General features: G+C 31.6%; 1 protein-coding gene across 1 annotated transcript in view; it reads left to right on the top strand.

Moving 5' to 3' along the window:
* Window positions 1-2,455: 2,455 nt before the first annotated feature.
* The window catches only part of LOC124370841 (extensin-2-like), a 50,486-nt gene continuing 26,786 nt past the window's right edge, over window positions 2,456-26,155 (top strand). The window contains exons 1-4 of the mRNA XM_046829142.1: window positions 2,456-2,511; window positions 3,442-3,653; window positions 21,194-21,296; window positions 22,528-22,645. Of these exons, the coding sequence (XP_046685098.1) occupies window positions 2,456-2,511; window positions 3,442-3,653; window positions 21,194-21,296; window positions 22,528-22,645 (489 nt within the window). The remainder of the gene's footprint in view (window positions 2,512-3,441; window positions 3,654-21,193; window positions 21,297-22,527; window positions 22,646-26,155) is intronic.

Below are 26,155 nucleotides of genomic sequence, written 5' to 3' on the forward strand. Positions count from 1 at the left end.
AAAGCAATGATTAGTTATTTTTACTCTTATAAGAGGGATTATTTTTTCAGATATAATAATGTGACACAATTAATCATAACACACCAACAGAATCTCACCTTTTAGAAATTTGGCTATAAGACTTGAGTACTGTGCAGCATCCATTGTGTGGTTCATAATGTTTGGTATAGAAACACAATACCAAAACTTGACAAGTTAATCATTGCCTTTAAACTTAAAATCCCTCTTTTTAATTATGTAAATAAAATGATACCGGTGACATGAATCAATAATACAAAATATTATAATAAATCTTTACATGGGCCTACAACCTAACTTTATTTCCTGTGTTTAGTTTTAATTGTTATGATAGGAAATATCAACGATTTAAGTTGGATGCCAGCAGTATTGCTAGTTCAGTTCAGTTGGAAGGCCGAGTTAGTTTGGACTGCGGCTGTTAGGGGCGCTCTTGTAGTCGTATAATTCTTTTTAAATTGAACAATATCAGTATTTCAATTAAAATTTCAAAACTATCTTAAATAAAATTGAACGAGGAATATAATATAATTCTCATATTTAAAAAATGTACATGGTGAACAGTGCAAAGTATAGAAAAAAGATTAAGCAAATTATAAATATTAGAAAAACATCGGCAGATTTTACCGTAGTATTCTTAATACTTATTCATTTTTATTTTGCTTGTATCATAAGTATCCTATGCTCTTATAATTTTTTATACTTTATTTGAAAGCTATATTCAGTAGTTTTTAAATGAACGTTGAATTACAGCTCACAGCGTTTCAAATATTATAGTAAAGTGTTTATTATGTCGTTTTCTCTTCCACTTGATAAGTTATATGAATAGTTGAGGTTTTGTTGATTTACCAAAGAGCTTTCTCTGTCGAGACAAGCAGATTTCTGAGTTTATTTTTGTAAAATCGGTTTTCTTAAGCTATATTAATGTTAATGCATTCAGGTCCTCATTTTGTTACTTGCTTTGCCAATTTATCCACATGTTTATTATGAACAATGTCACTATAGCCTGGAACTCAGGGAATGTATATTTTTCACTAGTTAATATGGCATTGAAAATATCCCACACTGGTTCAGAGCTGGCTTCCCCTTCTTTCGAGGGGAAATGACTTGAGAATAGTGCCCTAAAGTCTTCCTCATGGATCTCGACAGGAGGTGGCCCCCTAATAAAGGAAACGAGAAGGTCTGAGTATAATATGAATCTATATGCCTCCTTTTTAATTTAATTTCTTTGTCTTAAATTGTCTACAACAACAGATGGATAATTCTTTGTTTTCTGTAGATATTCTTATTATTAAACTAATTATTATTATTGGTTACCTAATTTGTTGTGTTTGAGCTTAGGTTAATTTTATCCTGTAATATTCAGTAAATAGGGTTTGAAAACTCCTGTGTCGTCCCTGTTATTCGGAAGTACATTGCTTGCGAAGCCGTGAATAAGTGCTAGTTATATGATAACTTCACTAGTATAGTGAGTCAAATATTTTAAAATTGTACTCAAGAACACTCTCACGGTTATTTTTTAGACACTAACAGCAACTCTCACATTGTTCCATAATTTTAACTATTTATTACAATGTAATAATAAAAAATCCTAAATGTAACTTCGCACGGAATAACTGTAAATAGTTTTTAATAGTCCTACACGCTGAGATGATAAACAATCAATTTACGTAACGAGCAATACACACGTGTTATTGATCTAAACATATCATTATCAAATCATCCTATTAAAATTCATTTTAAACTATTATAATTTTGAATCGTTAATCCCATCGATATTTCTCAACCTATCTCTTCTAGGGGCTGCTTTCCTATTTATGGAAGCAGCAATTAATAATGCCATGTTAAATCAATCTCAAAAGTATAAACATTCGTTCCTATAATTCATGTAGTTTATATAGGGTTTAAAAATGCATTTGTACCTTCGAATGTTCGAAGTTTAGTAATAAAAAGTCTTTTCTATGCAGTTATACAGGAAAATACCCACTATTTAAAAACGTTACCAACACGGAAAATGCGGGGTTTCTACTTATCAGAGTAGGGGTAATCGGTTAATCAGTGTTTATACCAGTAGATATTATTTTGTTCGCAGTAACATCTAGTAATGTTATCAAGAGTGGCGATAACACTCACACTCTGATTGACCCTCTGAACATCTCTAGGTATTCAATTATTATCTGCAATTCAACACTCAAGTGAGTACAAACGTAGCGATAACACTCACATACTGGTTGACTCTCTGAACATCTCTAGGTATTCAATTACAGTTGGTCGCTGGCAGTCACCGCGAGCAGACGTATTATCAGTGAGCTCCTTATCTCGTTATCATGAGTGATTGTGGACTGTGCTCGGACCCATTGCCTGACGCCGATGAGTGTGCTGTCTGTTCATCCTGCACTGCAAATTACCATTTTCAATGTGCAGATATTCTTGAAACAACATGGAACAGGATGGGACAGAAAAGGCGGGAATCTTGGAAATGCAAAAATTGCACAAGTAAGTCCTCTATCAAAAGATATGATATCGAAGCTTCACGATGATTTCTTAAAAAAGATGGAAGATACAATAAAGGCTCAGTTTAGGGAATATGATAGTAAATTTACAAGTCAATTATCTGATCTTAAGGACATCTGTGGAATTTTGCTCTGGTAAGATAGATGAATACGAGAGTAAATTGATGGAATTTACTTCTAAATGCAATGCCCTGGAAAAATCACACAATGAGTTAAAACAGGAAAATGCTGTTCTCAGGCAGGAATTGAGTAATTATCAGGTTCAATTGGAATGCTTGGAGCAATATAATCGCAACAAGAATATCCAAATTGAAGGTATCCCGGAAAAAACAAATGAAAATATGTTGGAAATAATTCAAAATTTGTCCGATTTTATACATGAGCCAATTGAATATCAAACAGATATACAGGCGGCTCATAGAATTCCAGTTAAAAGGAACAGAGGCCCACGTCCCATTATAGTGCAATTTTCTGATAGGAAGAAACGAGACTCAGTAGTGAAAAAAAGTAAGAAAACCAAACTTAACTCTAAAAACTTCTGCAGTGATGTACAAGAAACTAATGTATATGTCAACGACCATCTGACTCCGTACACTAAGAATCTGCTTTTCCATGCTAAAAAGCTTAAACAACTTGGATTCAAGTATGTATGGACCTGGGAGGGAAAGATATTTGTCAGAAAAGAGGACAATGGGGATAGAATACGGATATCTTCTACTCAGGACCTAAAGAAGCTGGGCGTTGACGTCTCAGGCTAGAGGGCGGTGGTGGACTGTGAGGTGTTTTGGGTTAAATTCAACTGACTGTGCTTGTGAATGACACAGTTTACAAAGCTTGAAGCATTGCGTGTATTTTGTTTGAATATAAGAAGCTTGAGAAAGCATTATGATGAACTGATTGTTTACCTGTCCAGCCTTTCAGAAAAGTTCAATGTTATCATCTTAACTGAAGTATGGATCAAGCGAGGGGAGGAGAACAGGTACCAGATGGACGGCTACGACATGCTTCTGCAGGACAGGCCAGATAATCAGGCCGGCGGAGTCACTATCTACGTTGACGCATCCCTTATCTACACTCACCGCCTTATCTTACTGCCGACTGCGAAGCTTATCAACGTTATCTTAAGTATAAATATAAATAATGTAAAAAACTAGTTTATCCTTATATGGTATTTATAGACAATGTAAGTTTACTTATAAACAGTTTGAAAATGACTTTGAAAATATTTTGAAAAATTCTAATGATCCAACAATTATTTTAGGGGATGTAAATGTCTGTGTATTGAAAGATAAAAATAAGGGTTCTGCCACTGATTATTTAAATTTGATATCAGCCTATGGTTATGAGAATTTTATTAATACGCCCACTAGAGTAATGAATAATTGTTTTTTCTTGTATTGATCACGTTTTAGTACGAAATTCAAAGAATTTACAAATTAATCACGGTATTGTGGAGCTGGGAATCACAGACCATTATGGATTAAATGTAATTGTCTTGGACACTATTGTTAGTAAAGTGAATACTATATTTGTAAAAAATGTTGATTATACCAAGCTGAGTAGACAGCTGGCTGTGGCAAACTGGAGCTCTGTTCAAAATAGCCAAGATGTAAATAGTGCTTTGTATGAATTTTATAAAACCTACAATATATGTTATGAATCATCTTGTACATTGAAAAAAAATAAATAGTAGGAACAAAAAGCGTAAGGAATGGATATCTAATAACTTAATAAATCTTATAAACTGGAAAAACGTCTTATATAAAAAATTATTGTAAAAATAAACTTAATGTGAAACTAAAGGAGGAGTACAGTAATTTGGCTAGATTTGTAAATAGATGTATAAAGCACGAAAAGTTAAATTATTATTCTAAGTTAATAAATAATTGTAATGGTGATAGTAGGAAGTACTGGGGTATAGTTAGGGAAATATTGAATAGAAAAAATAAAGGTATAAGCAGCATAAAAGTAAACGACTGCCCAGTTAAAGTAATGGGAAATGAGTCTCTCATTGCTAATGTATTCAACAGGTATTATGTTGGTGCTGTACCGAACCTTAAAATGAATACATTCGGGTGTGACATGTTTCTACAGGAACAACAACCTGTAACTGATGTCTTGTTGAATAGGTTTGATATGGAAGTAATGGATATATATAAAGTAGTACGTGGAATGAAAAATAAGAGTAGTTCTGGGATAGATGGCATTAGCAGCATAGTTGTTAAAAATAATATAGATATATTTGTACCATTGTTGTACAGCATTTATGAAAAGTCTCTTGCACAGGGCGTAGTTCCGGACGATTTTAAGGTGGCTGTAGTGGTACCTGTATACAAGTCAGGTGATGACCAGGAGGTGTCATCATATCGTCCAATATCTCTCATAAACACCGCGGCTAAGATATTTGAGACACTAATTAAAGAAAGATTATTAAAGTACTTTCAAGAATTTAATATATTTTCCACCAATCAATATGGATTTTTACCTGGTAGGGGAACCGACTTGTCTTTGGAAAAGCATATAAGTCATATAACAAATTCAGTTAACGCTCATAAATTTACATTGGCTATTTATTTGGATCTCAGGAAAGCTAATCATTGGTTTTATATATGTCCTACCCTGGATAATTAATTCCAAAATTTAGCCAACAGGGTCCAGCCCTGTCATTCAAAATTTCATATACATATTCACATGTATTAAATACACTTTTTTTAAACCCTGTAAATAAATTATGTATTATTGTCATTAATATTTATTTTAATTGAGATGCACTTAATATGGCTATACAAAGGTTTGCTTTTAAAAATATTTGTTAATACACACAATATGTATACTTTAAGGACATAAAATATAATTCTACTTTATAAGTAATGGTAATATATTTGTGTATTTTTGATGTTTTAAAACAGTTTTAAGCCTTAAAAAATTAAAATAATCTCTCACTTGAATAAATACATTTTAAAAATGTAATTATATTTTACACAACTACAGTTTAAACACGATGTTTTATATAAATTTAACAAGTAAATATACCAAGACAAACTAAATTATTTTAACTACACAAAAGAACACACATGATTATTTTGAACGCAAAGAGTGTAAACGTACATTAATTCGTTATATGGATAATAAAAACAGACTGAATTACTTTCAACTATATATCAATATTTCAGTATCAGTAAGGATATGAGAGCTTCGGGATTAGTAAAATAACCTGTACGAGAAACTACCTGCATCTTGTAACCATACAGATTACTAGATACAAAATATCTGTCATCAGTTTTTTATGAGATCGCGGTATACATTAAATATATTAGAGAAAATTAAATGTTACAAAATATCGATTACTGAAATACTGCCTCGCGTAGAAATAAATTACAGCTCATCTTTGTTAAAACAAATTTGTAATCTTTCCATAAGTGTCAAATTTGTATGTAAATGTATTCATAGACATTTCCTTATTTTGAAATATAGTTTAAAGCATGAAATTATTATTGACTATGGACCAATACCGTAAATAATGTGGTTCAAATATTGTTTTTCTAAGAAAAAGATTATAAAACGTTTTCTTCACTAAAATTATACAAAACTTCAACTAAATTTTCTCATTTACAAAATACTGTACATAAATTTTAGAACCTTAGAGAAAAAAATATTTACTGTGACCTTGAATATTTATTTTATTTGAGATGCACGTAATATAGGAATACAAATATTTGCTTCTATAAATAGATTTTAACATGTACACTAACTATACTTTACAGAAATAAAAATATAATTTTACTTTATGGTTAATTTTGATATTTTTGATGCGTTAACACAATTGTATATTACGAAAAAAACTAAGATAAGCTAATAAATATACATTATAAAACATAATTATTTGAACACAGTGTTAAAGTAATGTTATATGGATATATAAAAACAGACTGAATAACTGCAATTATCAACCAGTATTCAGTATTAGTGAGTATATAGTAATTCAGGACTAGTAAAGAAATCGGTGCGAGAAAATATTTGTATCTTTATTATTTCTACCATGTAATTAATTATGAACACCAAATAACATATTTATCTGACCGATCGTTTCAACTTTATCTTATGATGATGTCAGGTAGGGTGCCAATGAATGTTTATATTGATATATGATATATGTGATATTGATATATGTGAGCAATTATATATGTATATAATTGCGGGTATGAGTACTTCAAATTCGTATTAAAGTCTTAAAGAGACCTTTATTATATAATTTTGTTTTATTTTAAATATATTAGTTTTATTTAACTTAACAAATATTACTGTATTGGGGTTAATTATAAGACAATGTCTTACGGCCCTAAATTCGCCATTTTGTACATTATGTATGTGATCCAAATAAAGTCATTTAATTTTATTTGTTATCTTGCCATGTGGAGACCTGTGAACATGTTTACGTTGTTTTCTGATATTCCCCCTAGCCTCTACTTGGTGAATCAATTCAAAGTTCCAGTAAACTTTGCATTATGTTATAATTTGGGCATCGTATACCTCAGTCACTCCTACCCAAAAAAGACACTCCCTGCAAATTAGGCCGTAGACATAGACGACTGCAGAAATGTAATATTTGTGATTTTATAAAATATCCCTCACTCTACACGTAAATCACTGACATGAATCACTTTATTTGTACATAATATTAGTTACACGTCAACGGAATCTCAACTTCTATAAATCTGGCAATAATAAGTGAGTACTGTGCAGCGTCATTGTGTGATTAATAATGTTTGGTATAGAAACACAATAACAAAACTTGACAAGTTAATCATTGGCAAGTTTTATGATACAAATTAACTTTTAAATTCCCCCTTTTGATTTTTTTATAAATGATACCGGTGACATGGTATTCCCCCTAGCCTCTACTGGGTGAATTAATTCAAAGTTCCAGTAAACTTTGCATTATGTTAAGTTATAACTGCCACCTTACGGAAGAAAACATTGAAACAGCAGGCTTTTGATATAGTCAACTGTAAAAACACAATGTTTTGTCACATTAGAGGAGTTTGGCGGATAGTACAGCACCCATTGTATGATTCACTTAGGTTGGAAAGTGTCATATAATTCTCTGAAATGTCTGAGTGTGTCTTAGAATAACAGCAGGTTACTTTCCAGTCATTAGCAAAATGAACTAAATTATTAGCGTAGAAATTTAATACACAACTTGAGCCCATTCTTCATTTTTACTACATAATTGTTTTTTACTAAGGTTAATTAGTATTAAAGTATACAATGTATAGTTTTAAAATTGCCTATATTATAATGCACTTCATATCCTTCTAATGTTAGGCCTTAAAATTCTCCAAAGAAGGCTTATTTGAGGTTTTATTCTCTTAGAGGGTTAATCGTTCTTTCATGTTGTTTTACCACACGGTTATTTAAATAAAAAATACTTCATGACCTAGTAACATGACATAATTAATACTACGTGCGTGAGATCTCCTGACAAATAAATTTATACGATGTTTAACATCATATTGCATATGAAAACAGAGCAAACATAACTATAACCTTAATTAAAGAACATTCCCATCTCTAAATTTACATGTAGTATGTTTATAACATAATACATTCACAACCTTAATCTCTTAATGGAATTGCCAGTTTGATCTTCCTACACTATCATATTATCTTATAGCTGTAGTCAGTAACTCTTACCTGAGTGCCCAGACGTAGGTCGTTGTCTCTTCCTCTAGTAGAAAATCTAATTAATGATGAGTTTGCCTGTTATATAACACAGTTCCATTCGACGATAACAATCTCCTAAGAAGACTTATTTGGTGGATTCTGTACTCTTAGGACTTGTTTCCTGTTATAATTCAATTTATAGATAATCATCATTTTATGCTCTTACTGGAATGTCTAATTAACGGTGATTTGGGTTTACCTGGTAATTCAATACAATTTTTGGCCTTGTAATGTACTGCCTTAAAAACCTCCTAAGAAAACTTATTTGACGGTGTTTACTTAAGACTGGATTTTTCGTGATATGTTAGACAATGTTTTATTAAATAAATAACACTAAATGAGGGAAGCTCTTCTGACAACTCTCACACTATTATTTTGTGTTTACTGAGTTTTCTATGGCGATGAGTTCATGACGAGTCGCTGGAATATATAAAAGTACTGAATTTAGCTAAAATGTGATTAAAATAATGAATTTAGTTTACTAAAAAAATACATGAGAATTTTACTACAATAATCGGTTAAATAGACACCAAATGAACTATCGATTAGAAATATATTAACTATCAAACGTAAATCGTTTGACTTATAGATATATTTATAGTTAATAATTCCAAGCAGTTTTAATTAAATTTATTTTTAATTTAAAAAATTAGATGAACTTCTGCCAATAGCCACCAGGTGAACAGTATTGATAGTTTAGTTCTTGTCCACCAGGTTAATGGCTGAGTTAGTTCGCACTGTAGCCGGTAGGTGCGCCCTTGGTGTTGTGTAACTTTCAGTGAGAAACAATTTTAATCATTAAAATAAATATATAAAGGTTTGATACCATTTTTAACATGACATTGTATTTTATAGTTTAGTGGTCAAAAGAATAATTTGGTTGTCGTACATTTAACACATAAAATATAACAACAACTTTAGCTTTAATTACAAACGTTCTCGTATACAGAATTAAAAGTAATATCTTTATAAAAGATTTCATTTGAGTACACCTTATCACGTCGATAGACTGGGAACAACTTGATATATTTTGAAAGCTGTAGTCAGTCATTCTTGCTTGAATGCTGAGATACGGCTCCTACGCACATATTACTTTCTAATAGTATCCAGTCAGCTTACTTTGATAACAGTTTCTGACATGGTAATATTCTTTCCTCAAAACCTCCAAAGAAGACTTGTTCTTTTGTGTTTTAAACTTGTTTGACTAAATGAAGAAAGCTATACTGGCAACGCTATCACTGTTACCTCTACTGTTGGAGTTGAATTCGTCACCAGAGTACTCAGTGGACTTCAACTGTAGAGGTAACAGTGAGAGCGTCGCTAGAATATATATAATATATATATATATATATTGAAGTTATTGCCATTGTGTTTGTTATCTTTAATTTTTATGTTTTATTATAATTCTTGTATTTTATGGTAAATTTGTAAGTTTTTTAATAACACATGAGTTTTTTTCGGAAAAAGGTGCAGCTGAGAAACGCTCTTAATAAAAACATGTTATTTATAATTATGTGAGAACAGTACTACATGTTTTGTTAGATTCAAATTTTTTTGTATAGAACAATCATTGACCAAGTGAAATGGTAACAATTAACTTTAAATATTCTTTTATCTTGATAAATAGTAAAAGTTACATGATTCTATTTCGTTATATAAATGTTAACCGTTTTCATCAAATAAGTGTGGTATATGATAACCTTGTTTCGACCAATCAGTTTACTATCAAAGAATACAGTCATTTACAGGAAGAATTATAAATCACACAATCGATGGAATAATATAAAACAGTATTAATTATCGAGATAAAAGAGGAATTTAAAGTTAAATGTTGTTACGTAATTCGGTCAATGACAGTATATGCACTAAAAACTTTAAATCTTACTAAACATATAGCACTGTTCTCACAAAATAATAAATAAAATATCTTTATCAAGAGCGTTTCTCAGTTACAGTTTTTCATAAAAACTAATTTCTTATTAAATAGATTTACAATAAAACTATAATAACTAAATTATACAGAAAAATAAATTTTAACATTCTTAAGGTCCTTTTTTTACATTACATCCTACAACAGAATTTCAACTTCAGTTTAAAGGCTTGATGAGATACATTAACCTCAATACACTCAGGGAAGTTATTGTACAAATTCAGGACCAAAATACAATAAACTACTCCTTCCGAATTCTCGTGTCAGCCTGGGAAAATGTAACTCCCGATCATGACGGGTCCTCAGTTGAGCAACTCTTCCCTGTCTCTCGCTCAAGCACTGAGGTTCCTTGAGGGATGAGTATTTGCTGTATGTAAAAATGTTTCTATAATATTACTTCTATTTGGAATATAAAATATTGTTCTTAAGTGGAAAAAAATGTATTTAAACGTGTTTTTAATGTTTTGACGATATAACAACACAGTTTTTTTTAAATAACTATAATGACAGCATGTGGCCATAGTCGATAAGATAATTCTAACAACAAGGTGAGCAAATGTCTATGAGTAAATATTACCTACAAATTTGACACTTATAAAAAGATAAATACTTATTTTAATAAAAATGAGCTGCAGTTCACTTATATGAGAGGCGGTATTTCAGTGATCAATACTTTGTGACGTTTACTTTAAGGGTGTCAAAAGAAGGGAGAATCGGTATATATTGACTGGCCCATAAGTAAACATAATTTAATAGTTTTTTACGTAGTATAAATTATTCAGCATATTGTCATAAATACTAAACATTATTATAGTTCTATTTAAATCAAACTATTATACTTTTTTTCTTTTTTATTTAGTTTCTAATAATTAGTTGCAGGCAAAAAATTACTTACAAGAAATAACTGCGGCATCTGTCAGACTTAAAACAAACCAGCTCAGCCTCTCCTTTATATTTTGCATCAGACAACTACCTGCTGCTTTCTAAGATGCATCACAATACAGTATAGTTTGGTGTAGCTAACACATTGTTTTAATTTTTCTAAGTTTGCTTGGCACTCTTCAGTCCACACAAACTTGGTATTCTTTTTTCTTAAATCATTTAGGCAGGCAGCATATTTTGCATACCCTGGTATGAACTTACTGAAATAACTTACTGCTCCTATAAATCTACTCACTTCTTTTGCATTCTTTGGTGGCTCACACTCCGTAATAGCTTTTGTTCTGTCCTTGTCTATTTTTATTTCGTCTTTACTTATCAGGTGTCCTAGGAATTTTATCTCCTTACACGTAAACCTCACCTTTGCAGGGTTGACAGTCAGGCCATGTTCTGAAAGTCTTTGTACCACGTTTGTTAAATGTACCATATGTTCTTCGATATTTTTACTATAGAGTCGTCTACAAAGTTCAGAACATATGTGTACTTCACCATCAAGTACCTTATTCAAGCTCATCACACCAGAACCTATGTGTAAACCATATGGCACTCTTTGGAACTCATATCAAGCAAATGGAGTCACAAGTCAAGTGCTTACTTTCCTCACTGATTTTTAATTGGTAAAAACTATTTGTTAGGTCCAATGTACTGTACACACTTGCACCTTGCAAATAATGATGCGTTTCTTGCACATCACCTATCGGGTACTCAACTCTATTCAATTTTGCATTTAACATCGAATAGTACACAACTATTCTTGATTTATTAGTGCCTGGTTCATTTACCGAAAATGTAGGACTAGCATAGTTTGATTCACTAGGCATAGTTATATCTTGCTTTAACAGGTCATTAATTATGCCTCTAAACTAATTTAATTTAGGTGGTGACATAGGATAGGGTCTCAATCTAACTGGTTCTTTATCACTTACCTCCAGTGTAAATTCATAGTCAATAGCCTGTTTTTGTCGTGAAGACTTCAGGAAAATCTTTCAATAATTTCTTCACACTTTTACTAGCTTGATGGCAACCAACTTTTGTTTTTGTATTTACATTACTATTGAGTATAGTGGCGTTTTCAAATAGCTCTATCTTATTTTCTGGCTTGAAATTAAAATAACAGTTATCTTTGTTCTTTGTTACAAATTTTATCTTCCACGTGTACTCGTATATTTTTACGACTATTTTACACTCACCTGTCAACTCAATATTTGAATTGTCAGCACTAGCACATTTTATTTCGGTGGCTTTGGACTTATTTACCAACTTCTTAAATAATAATTTTTCATAGTGCTTCTCACTCATCAAGGTTAAACTGCTTCCAGAATCCACAAGTGCCTTACTGCTATTATTTTTGCCGAAACTCACCTTTACTACTGGTAGTGCGCTTAAATAGTTGCTGCTTCTTAATGTGTCCACTTTATTGACCTTTAACTGGGGAGAGATCCGATTAGTTTGCTCCTCTCCCTGATTTACAAGTTTTTTTGGCTTCTCAGGGCTCATTCTATTCACTTGAAATCTTGGAGCAACTTCCTTCTTGTTTTTAAAACATTCCTTAGCATAGTGACTCACTTTACCACATACAAAACACTTCTTCGTTCCATTGTTGACATTTGAGGTTATGTTTACAAACCCTTTGTTTATATACTGACTGTCGTCTGCTCTCCTGGGTTTGTTTAAATTCCAGCTGTCGTCTGTTTTTGTGGTTATGTTTGACTCTCTTATCTTATTTTCTTCGTTTTATGCACTCAGCTCGTGTATACATAGCTGGTCCAGGTCCTCAAAGTTTTTCAGATTGTCACAAAACACTAATCTTGCTCTTACATTAGCTGCAATACCAACCTTTATAATGTCAACAATCTCCTTCTCGGTGGAGTCACACTGTAGAAGCTTAGCATTCTTTTTAATGCTACTAATATAACTACTTAACCTTTCGTTATGTTTTTGTGATCTATGTGCAAGATCCCTCTTCAAGCTTTCCTTTTGTCCCACAGGCACAAAGAAATTCATCAGACTTTTATGAATCTCAACAATACTTTTGCCACTTACCTTGTATTCCAGTAATTTTTGGTACAATGGCCCATTAGCATACCCTATGCTAATATTTAACACTTCACTATCATTTAGTGGAGTTTCAGATACCAATTGTTGCATAACCCGAAGGTAATCCATCAACTCAACATATTTAACCCGTTAGTCGGTTTAAACGCTTTTAGGTATTTTTAAATCGGATTCTGCAGTTTAGCAAAACTAGCAGACATCCGACTAGCTACTTGCAGTGTAGGGACAGTCTCTACAGTAAACTTATCTATAGGTTTTTGGTTTAACTGCTCATTTAAGACTTCGTCTTCTACTCTCAAGTTCAACACACTTTCATTTACTGCTAATACATCCTCAGATGTCAACTTATCTTCACTAACAAGTTTCTTGATTTCTTTTACTTTGTTTCCTAAAGTTTCCAAAACAATTTTACTTTCTGGAGTAACCTTGAAAATTTTACACAAATTGTCTATTCTGGTTGAGTTATGGTTAACCTTGACATTGCAACCACCAACTCAACTTTACTTGTACTTTCATCATACTCGCTTGTCTTAATATTTAATAAAATCTACTTCATTAGAGATGTGACTAACTTCTGCTGGAAATGACAATATCTCTTTTAAATTAGAATAGTTTCATTATACCTTTAACTTTAGCACAGACCTTAAAGTCTTCCTAAGTTCGGCTACATTGCCATCAGTACTTTTAATACTTTTGAACCTCAACTCATAAATTAACTCTTCCTTATATATTAACTCTAAATGTACAGACTCCATGTTGAATAATAAAAATAAAATCTAAACCTTAAAAATAAAAATAAATGTTCAAATAACAGTTCACTTAATATACAAAGTTCCATTGAGGTTATGTCTATTGTTTACAAAACTTTTGTAAACAATCAAGATGGGCGACTAGTAGCATTGACTTCCTGTTCTTGTAATACCTACAGGAAATTATACGCAGGTAAAATTGTGCATATCGTGTTCTTACATGAAAATCGAACACATTTAGTCCTTCACAAATTTAAATAAAAAATTTTAATTAGTTCTAATCATAAAGTTCTAGTTTTTCTTCACTTCAAAACTAATTAGCATTTTAAAACTAGTTAGCAGATTGGCGCAATTTTTATGTACCGTTTTACTGGCACACTAGGGATTAGCTTTGAAATTTAACTTTTTGTGGAGGTTTCAAAAGGAAAAGAAAATCTTTCGAAATAAATAATTTCAAACTAAAATAAAACTTCTTCTTGAAAATAATTACTGGATTTAAAATTAAAATAAAAAATTTTGATAACTTTTAAATTCAAACTTGTAATATATTCGTCACTCCAAAAACGTACAAAGTTCTTACAGCTTGTCTTTTATTCAATTTTCAAAATTTAAAACTTTCACACTCTAATCTGATCTGGCAATTCTTCACTTCAATTTATCTTCAAAATTCAATTTTATTATGTTACTAATTTTCTTTACTTTACTTTACTTTTGTTATATTTGCTGAAAGCATCTGTAACAACAACAAAACTCTTTTATTATTTTTACATAAAATTGTATATACATGTGCTCACTGCACCAACAAGTTTTATATTGCACAGATCAAAAGGATAAGTTCCTAAATTCCCATTAAATTTAAATATTACAATATATATTTCCCCAAAATTATTCAAAATAACTAAGAATGAATATTGACTGGACTCCAAATAAAAGGTTCACTTACCCGCAGGTTCGATGACGATTAACAAAAAGATAACTCTAAGCACTTTCAAAGACTACTCATTATTACTACTTCCGATCAACTGAGACGGGAGGTACGGCACGTCTACCTCACCCCACCTCTCAATTTCGTTATCAAACACACCCATCTGCGATGCGCGCCTCGCTGATAGAAGCCTCTTTTGTACTGTCCAGTCCTTATCCTGGGCTTACTCCTTCCACCGGTAATCCAGTTACCCCAGAATCACAATTTAATACAGTTACAGGTACAACTTCACTTATACAGTTGGTCGTATCTTTTATAGGTCTTTCTTCATCACAATTTACAGGTAACAAGATTTCATGGGTTTCACAATATGCTGTCTTATTAGGACCAATGACGTACATGTTGAAATTTCCAGCACTACAACATACGGTAGGTTACCGAACGTATCTGTAGTTGCATATTTAGGCTATAGACCTAATAATGAGGCAATAAGAAGTATTTTTTGACTTATTTAACATAGTCATAGTAAATAAAAAGCTATGGTTTAAATTTCATTCCTAGGTATATAACTTATTATAAAAAATCCGGCCAATCTTCCAATTATCAATTACATTAAATCTATAGAAATACATATTTTAAATTATGAGCTGTGATTCAATATTCAGGCAAGAATGATTGAATGCAGCTTGTAAATATTATATACCATCTAAAACATTGGCATAAATGAATATATAAACATATTACTTTAAAGTCTGCGAGCGAGAAGCTTTCATATAGGTTAGATTTTATTGCTCTGTATTTTAAATGTTTTAAATATATAAAATATATAGTTTTGATAGTAATATTTAGTATAGCTGAAAAATTTTGTTACTTTTGAAAAAGTTTGGGGATTTGAAATTAAATTCCCTCTAGCGCAGTTAGTTAAAACTAACTCAGCATCTCTCTATCTCTCTCTCTCTCTCTCTCCTCTCTCTCTCTCTCTCTCTCTCTCTCTCTCCTCTCTCTCTCTCTCTCTCTCTCTCTCTCTCTCTCTCTCTCTCTCTCTCTCTCTCTCTCTTTCTCTTTCTCTCTCTCTATTAAGATAATGAACGTTCTTATAGCAAAAAATTAGTAATCACACAATGGATGCTGCACAGTTCTCACATATTAGAACCGAATTTCTTTGAAGGTACACAGTACCTCCTAGTATCGGTATTAAAAGTCACGAGAACAGGTACGTACTGATTGTCCTATTTGCAAATAACACAACATTATCTTATTAGCTGCAATCAACATTCAGAGAAGAACGCTGCATTGCAACTTTCTAAATTTAATAACCTAAATTTGGACATCACCGTCTCTGAAGCGTAGCATTAACAATCCGGAGAATGCTGTTTATATCAGCACTACTCTTAAATCTGAGCCTGGGAAGGTAAATAATCAGAACAATTAACGCCAACTGTTTTAGATTTACGTATAAATTATTCAGCATATTGTCATAAATACTAAATTTTGTTATACTCGTATTTTAATCAAGCTAATATATATTTTTATTTTAAATTTAGTTTCTAATAATTAATTACTTTCAGGCAAGAAACTACAACTGCGGCACCTGTTAGACTTAAAATAAACTAACTAAGCCTGTAACCTGGTGGACAAGAGCAGAACTAGTATTAGCGTTCCCCTGGTGGCCAACAGTTAAACTACCACTATTGTGAATTAAGGAATAGTTTGACAAATAAAATACGTTGGAATTCTACATGTTCAAATTCTGGATATAGTTGTATTGACAAGTGTTAAATTAGTATTTTACTTTTTTTTAATAATCATATATCTAGCAATACCATTTAAGCATTTTTTTATTATTACCTTAAATATGTTTAACAAGATATACTGTAATATTAAAACCTGGTTTTAACACACAAACCTCGAAAGTTGTTGCTTAAAATATAACGAATGGCCTCTATATTACGTTTATATTTTAATATGCAGCAACAGATACGTTGGATAACATACTGCCTCATAAAATTTAATATTGTAGTGCTGAAAATGTCAAAATGTACGTCATTGGCATAAGAAAACATATTATGAATTCTAGAAAATGTCTAATAGAAAACTGAAAACGTGTTTATGTATACAAAAAGGAACACGCGTACTGTATACAACAGCAATTGATCATCTAATATTCTGTCCTCGACTACAAACAAACTTTATGTCGGATATTTGAAATAAATCACAAAAAAGATCTTCAAACCTTAGAACTATTCTAATTTTAGAAATACATGGTACTGCACATATACACGTAATAATTCCACTTTTAAACCCTAAATATATTAATTTTTCCGTCACACTGAAACCAGAAAAGTGAGGTTAGTTCTTACTAGTTCAACTGGCTTTTACCTGTACCCGGTACTTTAATATCCAAGTACAAATTGTACTCGACCAGTTTTAGACTCATACGTTACAGAGTGCTCCTAAAATGGTTCAGGTACAAGTTCCAGTCACTGCTACAGCTAAACTAGTCTGAGTACTTTGTACCAGGAACGGCGGTAATTTTGTACAGTATCTGTATCGTAAAAGTATCTGTAACATTACTCTGTACCAGGTACTTTCGTTTTGCGGTAACTTGTACTCTCTGTACAGACAATAACCGGTACAAAAGGTGTTAGTTTGTTGTCACTAAGATTCAACACCTGCCTGGGCAGTCGGCGATTGCGAGTTAAAACGAACAGTTACCTGTTTCGGTGAATAAACAAAATGTGCTCTATTTAAGCTGAGTTTAAAACTGAAGTTTTAATTATAGTGATTTAAAAATAACACGTTTAGGACACTAACTAAGCTCCATAATATAACCTAGGCCGCATTTTGAGATCACAACCGTGAAGAGTAAAATATAAGATTTTGATTTAATAACAACATTTTTTCATAGTATTCTTAAGTTTACGTAGCACGATTATTACTCTTACAGTACACGTGTATGTATCTTGTATAGAAATTTGGTCTTAAACGGATCACAAGTCTCCAAGTTATGGATTTTGAAAGTCGGAATTAGGTTGAAAATCGCCACCGATTAAAACTGGAAGTTATATATTTAGAAACGCTGGAAAAATTAAATTTTAATACAACTCATGCCATCGTAGCTCTATTAGTAGTTAGTTTGTAGTCAACTTTCAAACTGGGATATCTGTACTTTTTGTTTCGAAAGTAGACATCACGATGTAGCTTTGGTCTTAATTTGTGATTTAAACTTAACTATTTGGTTCGATATTTCGTTAGTGTAAATACACTTCATATAGACTCTACTTGTTATAGAAATTATTAGTATCCCTGCATAAGCTTCCCCTGGTTATTGGTGGCTCTTTTTTTGGGCGGGTGTACTGTAAACTTTACACATTCTAACCTGATCTTTGCCTCCTCTTATTAGTTCAGAAGTACTATTTTTTACGATTTTATGACCTAGTATTTAAACAATTTACCGGTTGAAATACATCCCCCGGATTCATCATCCCCCCCAGCAATATTACGTACGAGGATTTTCCATCCCCTGACTCTCCGGTGGTTCGGACACCCCTCAGAGATTTCTGGGTATGCCACTGCAGATGATTGTTTCACTAAGTTAGCCTGTGGTCTTCGCTTGTAGGAATTAGTAAAACGATTTATAGCTAGTTGTTTTAAATCAATAATCTACATCTTGCAAGAGACTTTCTTTCAGAGAAAAGGTGTTTTTTAACGAGATTAGTTTTCAGTAATTTAGAACAAAATCAGGTAAGTGTTTTGAATTTAACAAAAATGCCTGGTCACATTAGTAAATTACCAGCACAATAAATAGCATTAGTTGTACAATAACTAGCATTTATACAAGGCTTCGCACACAATTTACTGTTAAATAACAAGGGCGACGTAAAAGTTTCCAAAACGTATCTTCAGAAGATCCCTGAACAAAATTACCCACAACTCAAACTCAATAGATTAGTTAACCAATAATAATAGTAAATGAATTACACGAACAACAAATTTGCAATAAACTTTTGTGTTGAATTTTTTAAGTTTTGACAAAGAAATAAATTTAAGAAAGGATAAATTTGGATTCGTACCGTACTTGGACCGTTTAGTATAATCCGGTTTATGTGTGTTTTCATTATATTAGCTGACATGCGATTTCAACATTCCATACATTTATTAGATTTACGTTAATTTCAAAATTTGGTTTGGAATGATTTTCATTAGGTTGAATCACATGAGCATTAGCATGAAAAATATTAAAGCAATGATTAGTTATTTTTACTCTTATAAGAGGGATTATTTTTTCAGATATAATAATGTGACACAATTAATCATAACACACCAACAGAATCTCACCTTTTAGAAATTTGGCTATAAGACTTGAGTACTGTGCAGCATCCATTGTGTGGTTCATAATGTTTGGTATAGAAACACAATACCAAAACTTGACAAGTTAATCATTGCCTTTAAACTTAAAATCCCTCTTTTTAATTATGTAAATAAATGATACCGGTGACATGAATCAATAATACAAAATATTATAATAAATCTTTACATGGGCCTACAACCTAACTTTATTTCCTGTGTTTAGTTTTAATTGTTATGATAGGAAATATCAACGATTTAAGTTGGATGCCAGCAGTATTGCTAGTTCAGTTCAGTTGGAAGGCCGAGTTAGTTTGGACTGCGGCTGTTAGGGGCGCTCTTGTAGTCGTATAATTCTTTTTAAATTGAACAATATCAGTATTTCAATTAAAATTTCAAAACTATCTTAAATAAAATTGAACGAGGAATATAATATAATTCTCATATTTAAAAAATGTACATGGTGAACAGTGCAAAGTATAGAAAAAAGATTAAGCAAATTATAAATATTAGAAAAACATCGGCAGATTTTACCGTAGTATTCTTAATACTTATTCATTTTTATTTTGCTTGTATCATAAGTATCCTATGCTCTTATAATTTTTTATACTTTATTTGAAAGCTATATTCAGTAGTTTTTAAATGAACGTTGAATTACAGCTCACAGCGTTTCAAATATTATAGTAAAGTGTTTATTATGTCGTTTCTCTTCCACTTGATAAGTTATATGAATAGTTGAGGTTTTGTTGATTTACCAAAGAGCTTTCTCTGTCGAGACAAGCAGATTTCTGAGTTTATTTTTGTAAAATCGGTTTTCTTAAGCTATATTAATGTTAATGCATTCAGGTCCTCATTTTGTTACTTGCTTTGCCAATTTATCCACATGTTTATTATGAACAATGTCACTATAGCCTGGAACTCAGGGAATGTATATTTTTCACTAGTTAATATGGCATTGAAAATATCCCACACTGGTTCAGAGCTGGCTTCCCCTTCTTTCGAGGGGAAATGACTTGAGAATAGTGCCCTAAAGTCTTCCTCATGGATCTCGACAGGAGGTGGCCCCCTAATAAAGGAAACGAGAAGGTCTGAGTATAATATGAATCTATATGCCTCCTTTTTAATTTAATTTCTTTGTCTTAAATTGTCTACAACAACAGATGGATAATTCTTTGTTTTCTGTAGATATTCTTATTATTAAACTAATTATTATTATTGGTTACCTAATTTGTTGTGTTTGAGCTTAGGTTAATTTTATCCTGTAATATTCAGTAAATAGGGTTTGAAAACTCCTGTGTCGTCCCTGTTATTCGGAAGTACATTGCTTGCGAAGCCGTGAATAAGTGCTAGTTATATGATAACTTCACTAGTATAGTGAGTCAAATATTTTAAAATTGTACTCAAGAACACTCTCACGGTTATTTTTTAGACACTAACAGCAACTCTCACATTGTTCCATAATTTTAACTATTTATTACAATGTAATAATAAAAAATCCTAAATGTAACTTCGCACGGAATAACTGTAAATAGTTTTTAATAGTCCTACACGCTGAGATGATAAACAATCAATTTACGTAACGAGCAATACACACGTGTTATTGATCTAAACATATCATTATCAAATCATCCTATTAAAATTCATTTTAAACTATTATAATTTTGAATCGTTAATCCCATCGATATTTCTCAACCTATCTCTTCTAGGGGCTGCTTTCCTATTTATGGAAGCAGCAATTAATAATGCCATGTTAAATCAATCTCAAAAGTATAAACATTCGTTCCTATAATTCATGTAGTTTATATAGGGTTTAAAAATGCATTTGTACCTTCGAATGTTCGAAGTTTAGTAATAAAAAGTCTTTTCTATGCAGTTATACAGGAAAATACCCACTATTTAAAACGTTACCAACACGGAAATGCGGGGTTTCTACTTATCAGAGTAGGGGTAATCGGTTAATCAGTGTTTATACCAGTAGATATTATTTTGTTCGCAGTAACATCTAGTAATGTTATCAAGAGTGGCGATAACACTCACACTCTGATTGACCCTCTGAACATCTCTAGGTATTCAATTATTATCTGCAATTCAACACTCAAGTGAGTACAAACGTAGCGATAACACTCACATACTGGTTGACTCTCTGAACATCTCTAGGTATTCAATTACAGTTGGTCGCTGGCAGTCACCGCGAGCAGACGTATTATCAGTGAGCTCCTTATCTCGTTATCATGAGTGATTGTGGACTGTGCTCGGACCCATTGCCTGACGCCGATGAGTGTGCTGTCTGTTCATCCTGCACTGCAAATTACCATTTTCAATGTGCAGATATTCTTGAAACAACATGGAACAGGATGGGACAGAAAAGGCGGGAATCTTGGAAATGCAAAAATTGCACAAGTAAGTCCTCTATCAAAAGATATGATATCGAAGCTTCACGATGATTTCTTAAAAAAGATGGAAGATACAATAAAGGCTCAGTTTAGGGAATATGATAGTAAATTTACAAGTCAATTATCTGATCTTAAGACATCTGTGGAATTTTGCTCTGGTAAGATAGATGAATACGAGAGTAAATTGATGGAATTTACTTCTAAATGCAATGCCCTGGAAAAATCACACAATGAGTTAAAAACAGGAAAATGCTGTTCTCAGGCAGGAATTGAGTAATTATCAGGTTCAATTGGAATGCTTGGAGCAATATAATCGCAACAAGAATATCCAAATTGAAGGTATCCCGGAAAAAACAAATGAAAATATGTTGGAAATAATTCAAAATTTGTCCGATTTTATACATGAGCCAATTGAATATCAAACAGATATACAGGCGGCTCATAGAATTCCAGTTAAAAGGAACAGAGGCCCACGTCCCATTATAGTGCAATTTTCTGATAGGAAGAAACGAGACTCAGTAGTGAAAAAAAGTAAGAAAACCAAACTTAACTCTAAAAACTTCTGCAGTGATGTACAAGAAACTAATGTATATGTCAACGACCATCTGACTCCGTACACTAAGAATCTGCTTTTCCATGCTAAAAAGCTTAAACAACTTGGATTCAAGTATGTATGGACCTGGGAGGGAAAGATATTTGTCAGAAAAGAGGACAATGGGGATAGAATACGGATATCTTCTACTCAGGACCTAAAGAAGCTGGGCGTTGACGTCTCAGGCTAGAGGGCGGTGGTGGACTGTGAGGTGTTTTGGGTTAAATTCAACTGACTGTGCTTGTGAATGACACAGTTTACAAAGCTTGAAGCATTGCGTGTATTTTGTTTGAATATAAGAAGCTTGAGAAAGCATTATGATGAACTGATTGTTTACCTGTCCAGCCTTTCAGAAAAGTTCAATGTTATCATCTTAACTGAAGTATGGATCAAGCGAGGGGAGGAGAACAGGTACCAGATGGACGGCTACGACATGCTTCTGCAGGACAGGCCAGATAATCAGGCCGGCGGAGTCACTATCTACGTTGACGCATCCCTTATCTACACTCACCGCCTTATCTTACTGCCGACTGCGAAGCTTATCAACGTTATCTTAAGTATAAATATAAATAATGTAAAAACTAGTTTATCCTTATATGGTATTTATAGACAATGTAAGTTTACTTATAAACAGTTTGAAAATGACTTTGAAAATATTTTGAAAAATTCTAATGATCCAACAATTATTTTAGGGGATGTAAATGTCTGTGTATTGAAAGATAAAAATAAGGGTTCTGCCACTGATTATTTAAATTTGATATCAGCCTATGGTTATGAGAATTTTATTAATACGCCCACTAGAGTAATGAATAATTGTTTTTCTTGTATTGATCACGTTTTAGTACGAAATTCAAAGAATTTACAAATTAATCACGGTATTGTGGAGCTGGGAATCACAGACCATTATGGATTAAATGTAATTGTCTTGGACACTATTGTTAGTAAAGTGAATACTATATTTGTAAAAAATGTTGATTATACCAAGCTGAGTAGACAGCTGGCTGTGGCAAACTGGAGCTCTGTTCAAAATAGCCAAGATGTAAATAGTGCTTTGTATGAATTTTATAAAACCTACAATATATGTTATGAATCATCTTGTACATTGAAAAAAATAAATAGTAGGAACAAAAAGCGTAAGGAATGGATATCTAATAACTTAATAAATCTTATAAACTGGAAAAACGTCTTATATAAAAATTATTGTAAAAATAAACTTAATGTGAAACTAAAGGAGGAGTACAGTAATTTGGCTAGATTTGTAAATAGATGTATAAAGCACGAAAAGTTAAATTATTATTCTAAGTTAATAAATAATTGTAATGGTGATAGTAGGAAGTACTGGGGTATAGTTAGGGAAATATTGAATAGAAAAAATAAAGGTATAAGCAGCATAAAAGTAAACGACTGCCCAGTTAAAGTAATGGGAAATGAGTCTCTCATTGCTAATGTATTCAACAGGTATTATGTTGGTGCTGTACCGAACCTTAAAATGAATACATTCGGGTGTGACATGTTTCTACAGGAACAACAACCTGTAACTGATGTCTTGTTGAATAGGTTTGATATGGAAGTAATGGATATATATAAAGTAGTACGTGGAATGAAAAATAAGAGTAGTTCTGGGATAGATGGCATTAGCAGCATAGTTGTTAAAAATAATATAGATATATTTGTACCATTGTTGTACAGCATTTATGAAAAGTCTCTTGCACAGGGCGTAGTTCCGGACGATTTTAAGGTGGCTGTAGTGGTACCTGTATACAAGTCAGGTGATGACCAGGAGGTGTCATCATATCGTCCAATATCTCTCATAAACACCGCGGCTAAGATATTTGAGACACTAATTAAAGAAAGATTATTAAAGTACTTTCAAGAATTTAATATATTTTCCACCAATCAATATGGATTTTTACCTGGTAGGGGAACCGACTTGTCTTTGGAAAAGCATATAAGTCATATAACAAATTCAGTTAACGCTCATAAATTTACATTGGCTATTTATTTGGATCTCAGGAAAGCTAATCATTGGTTTTATATATGTCCTACCCTGGATAATTAATTCCAAAATTTAGCCAACAGGGTCCAGCCCTGTCATTCAAAATTTCATATACATATTCACATGTATTAAATACACTTTTTTTAAACCCTGTAAATAAATTATGTATTATTGTCATTAATATTTATTTTAATTGAGATGCACTTAATATGGCTATACAAAGGTTTGCTTTTATAAATATTTGTTAATACACACAATATGTATACTTTAAGGACATAAAATATAATTCTACTTTATAAGTAATGGTAATATATTTGTGTATTTTTGATGTTTAAAACAGTTTTAAGCCTTAAAAAATTAAAATAATCTCTCACTTGAATAAATACATTTTAAAATGTAATTATATTTTACACAACTGCAGTGTAAACACGATGTTTTATATAAATTTAACAAGTAAATATACCAAGACAAACTAAATTATTTTAACTACACAAAAGAACACACATGATTATTTTGAACGCAAAGAGTGTAAACGTACATTAATTCGTTATATGGATAATAAAAACAGACTGAATTACTTTCAACTATATATCAATATTTCAGTATCAGTAAGGATATGAGAGCTTCGGGATTAGTAAAATAACCTGTACGAGAAACTACCTGCATCTTGTAACCATACAGATTACTAGATACAAAAATATCTGTCATCAGTTTTTTATGAGATCGCGGTATACATTAAATATATTAGAGAAAATTAAACGTTACAAAATATCGATTACTGAAATACTGCCTCACGTAGAAATAAATTACAGCTCATCTTTGTTAAAACAAATTTGTAATCTTTCCATAAGTGTCAAATTTGTATGTAAATGTATTCATAGACATTTCCTTATTTTGAAATATAGTTTAAAGCATGAAATTATTATTGACTATGGACCAATACCGTAAATAATGTGGTTCAAATATTGTTTTTCTAAGAAAAAGATTATAAAACGTTTTCTTCACTAAAATTATACAAAACTTCAACTAAATTTTCTCATTTACAAAATACTGTACATAAATTTTAGAACCTTAGAGAAAAAAATATTTACTGTGACCTTGAATATTTATTTTATTTGAGATGCACGTAATATAGGAATACAAATATTTGCTTCTATAAATAGATTTTAACATGTACACTAGGTATACTTTACAGAAATAAAAATATAATTTTACTTTATGGTTAATTTTGATATTTTTGATACGTTAACACAATTATTGTATATTACGAAAAAAACTAAGATAAGCTAATAAATATACATTATAAAACATAATTATTTGAACACAGTGTTAAAGTAATGTTATATGGATATATAAAAACAGACTGAATAACTGCAATTATCAACCAGTATTCAGTATTAGTGAGTATATAGTAATTCAGGACTAGTAAAGAAATCGGTGCGAGAAAATATTTGTATCTTTATTATTTCTACCATGTAATTAATTATGAACAGCAAATAACATATTTATCTGACCGATCGTTTCAACTTTATCTTATGATGATGTCAGGTAGGGTGCCAATGAATGTTTATATTGATATATGATATATGTGATATTGATATATGTGAGCAATTATATATGTATATAATTGCGGGTATGAGTACTTCAAATTCGTATTAAAGTCTTAAAGAGACCTTTATTATATAATTTTGTTTTATTTTAAATATATTAGTTTTATTTAACTTAACAAATATTACTGTATTGGGGTTAATTATAAGACAAGGACTTACGGCCCTAAATTCGCCCTTTTGTACATTATGTATGTGATACAAATAAAGTCATTTAATTTTATTTGTTATCTTGCCATGTGGAGACCTGTGAACATGTTTACGTTGTTTTCTGATATTCCTCCTAGCCTCTACTTGGTGAATCAATTCAAAGTTCCAGTAAACTTTGCCATTATGTTATAATTTGGGCATCGTATACCTCAGCCATTCC

The sequence above is a fragment of the Homalodisca vitripennis genome, unplaced genomic scaffold (assembly GCF_021130785.1).
Source record: "Homalodisca vitripennis isolate AUS2020 unplaced genomic scaffold, UT_GWSS_2.1 ScUCBcl_540;HRSCAF=2788, whole genome shotgun sequence".
NCBI lineage: Eukaryota > Metazoa > Arthropoda > Insecta > Hemiptera > Cicadellidae > Homalodisca > Homalodisca vitripennis.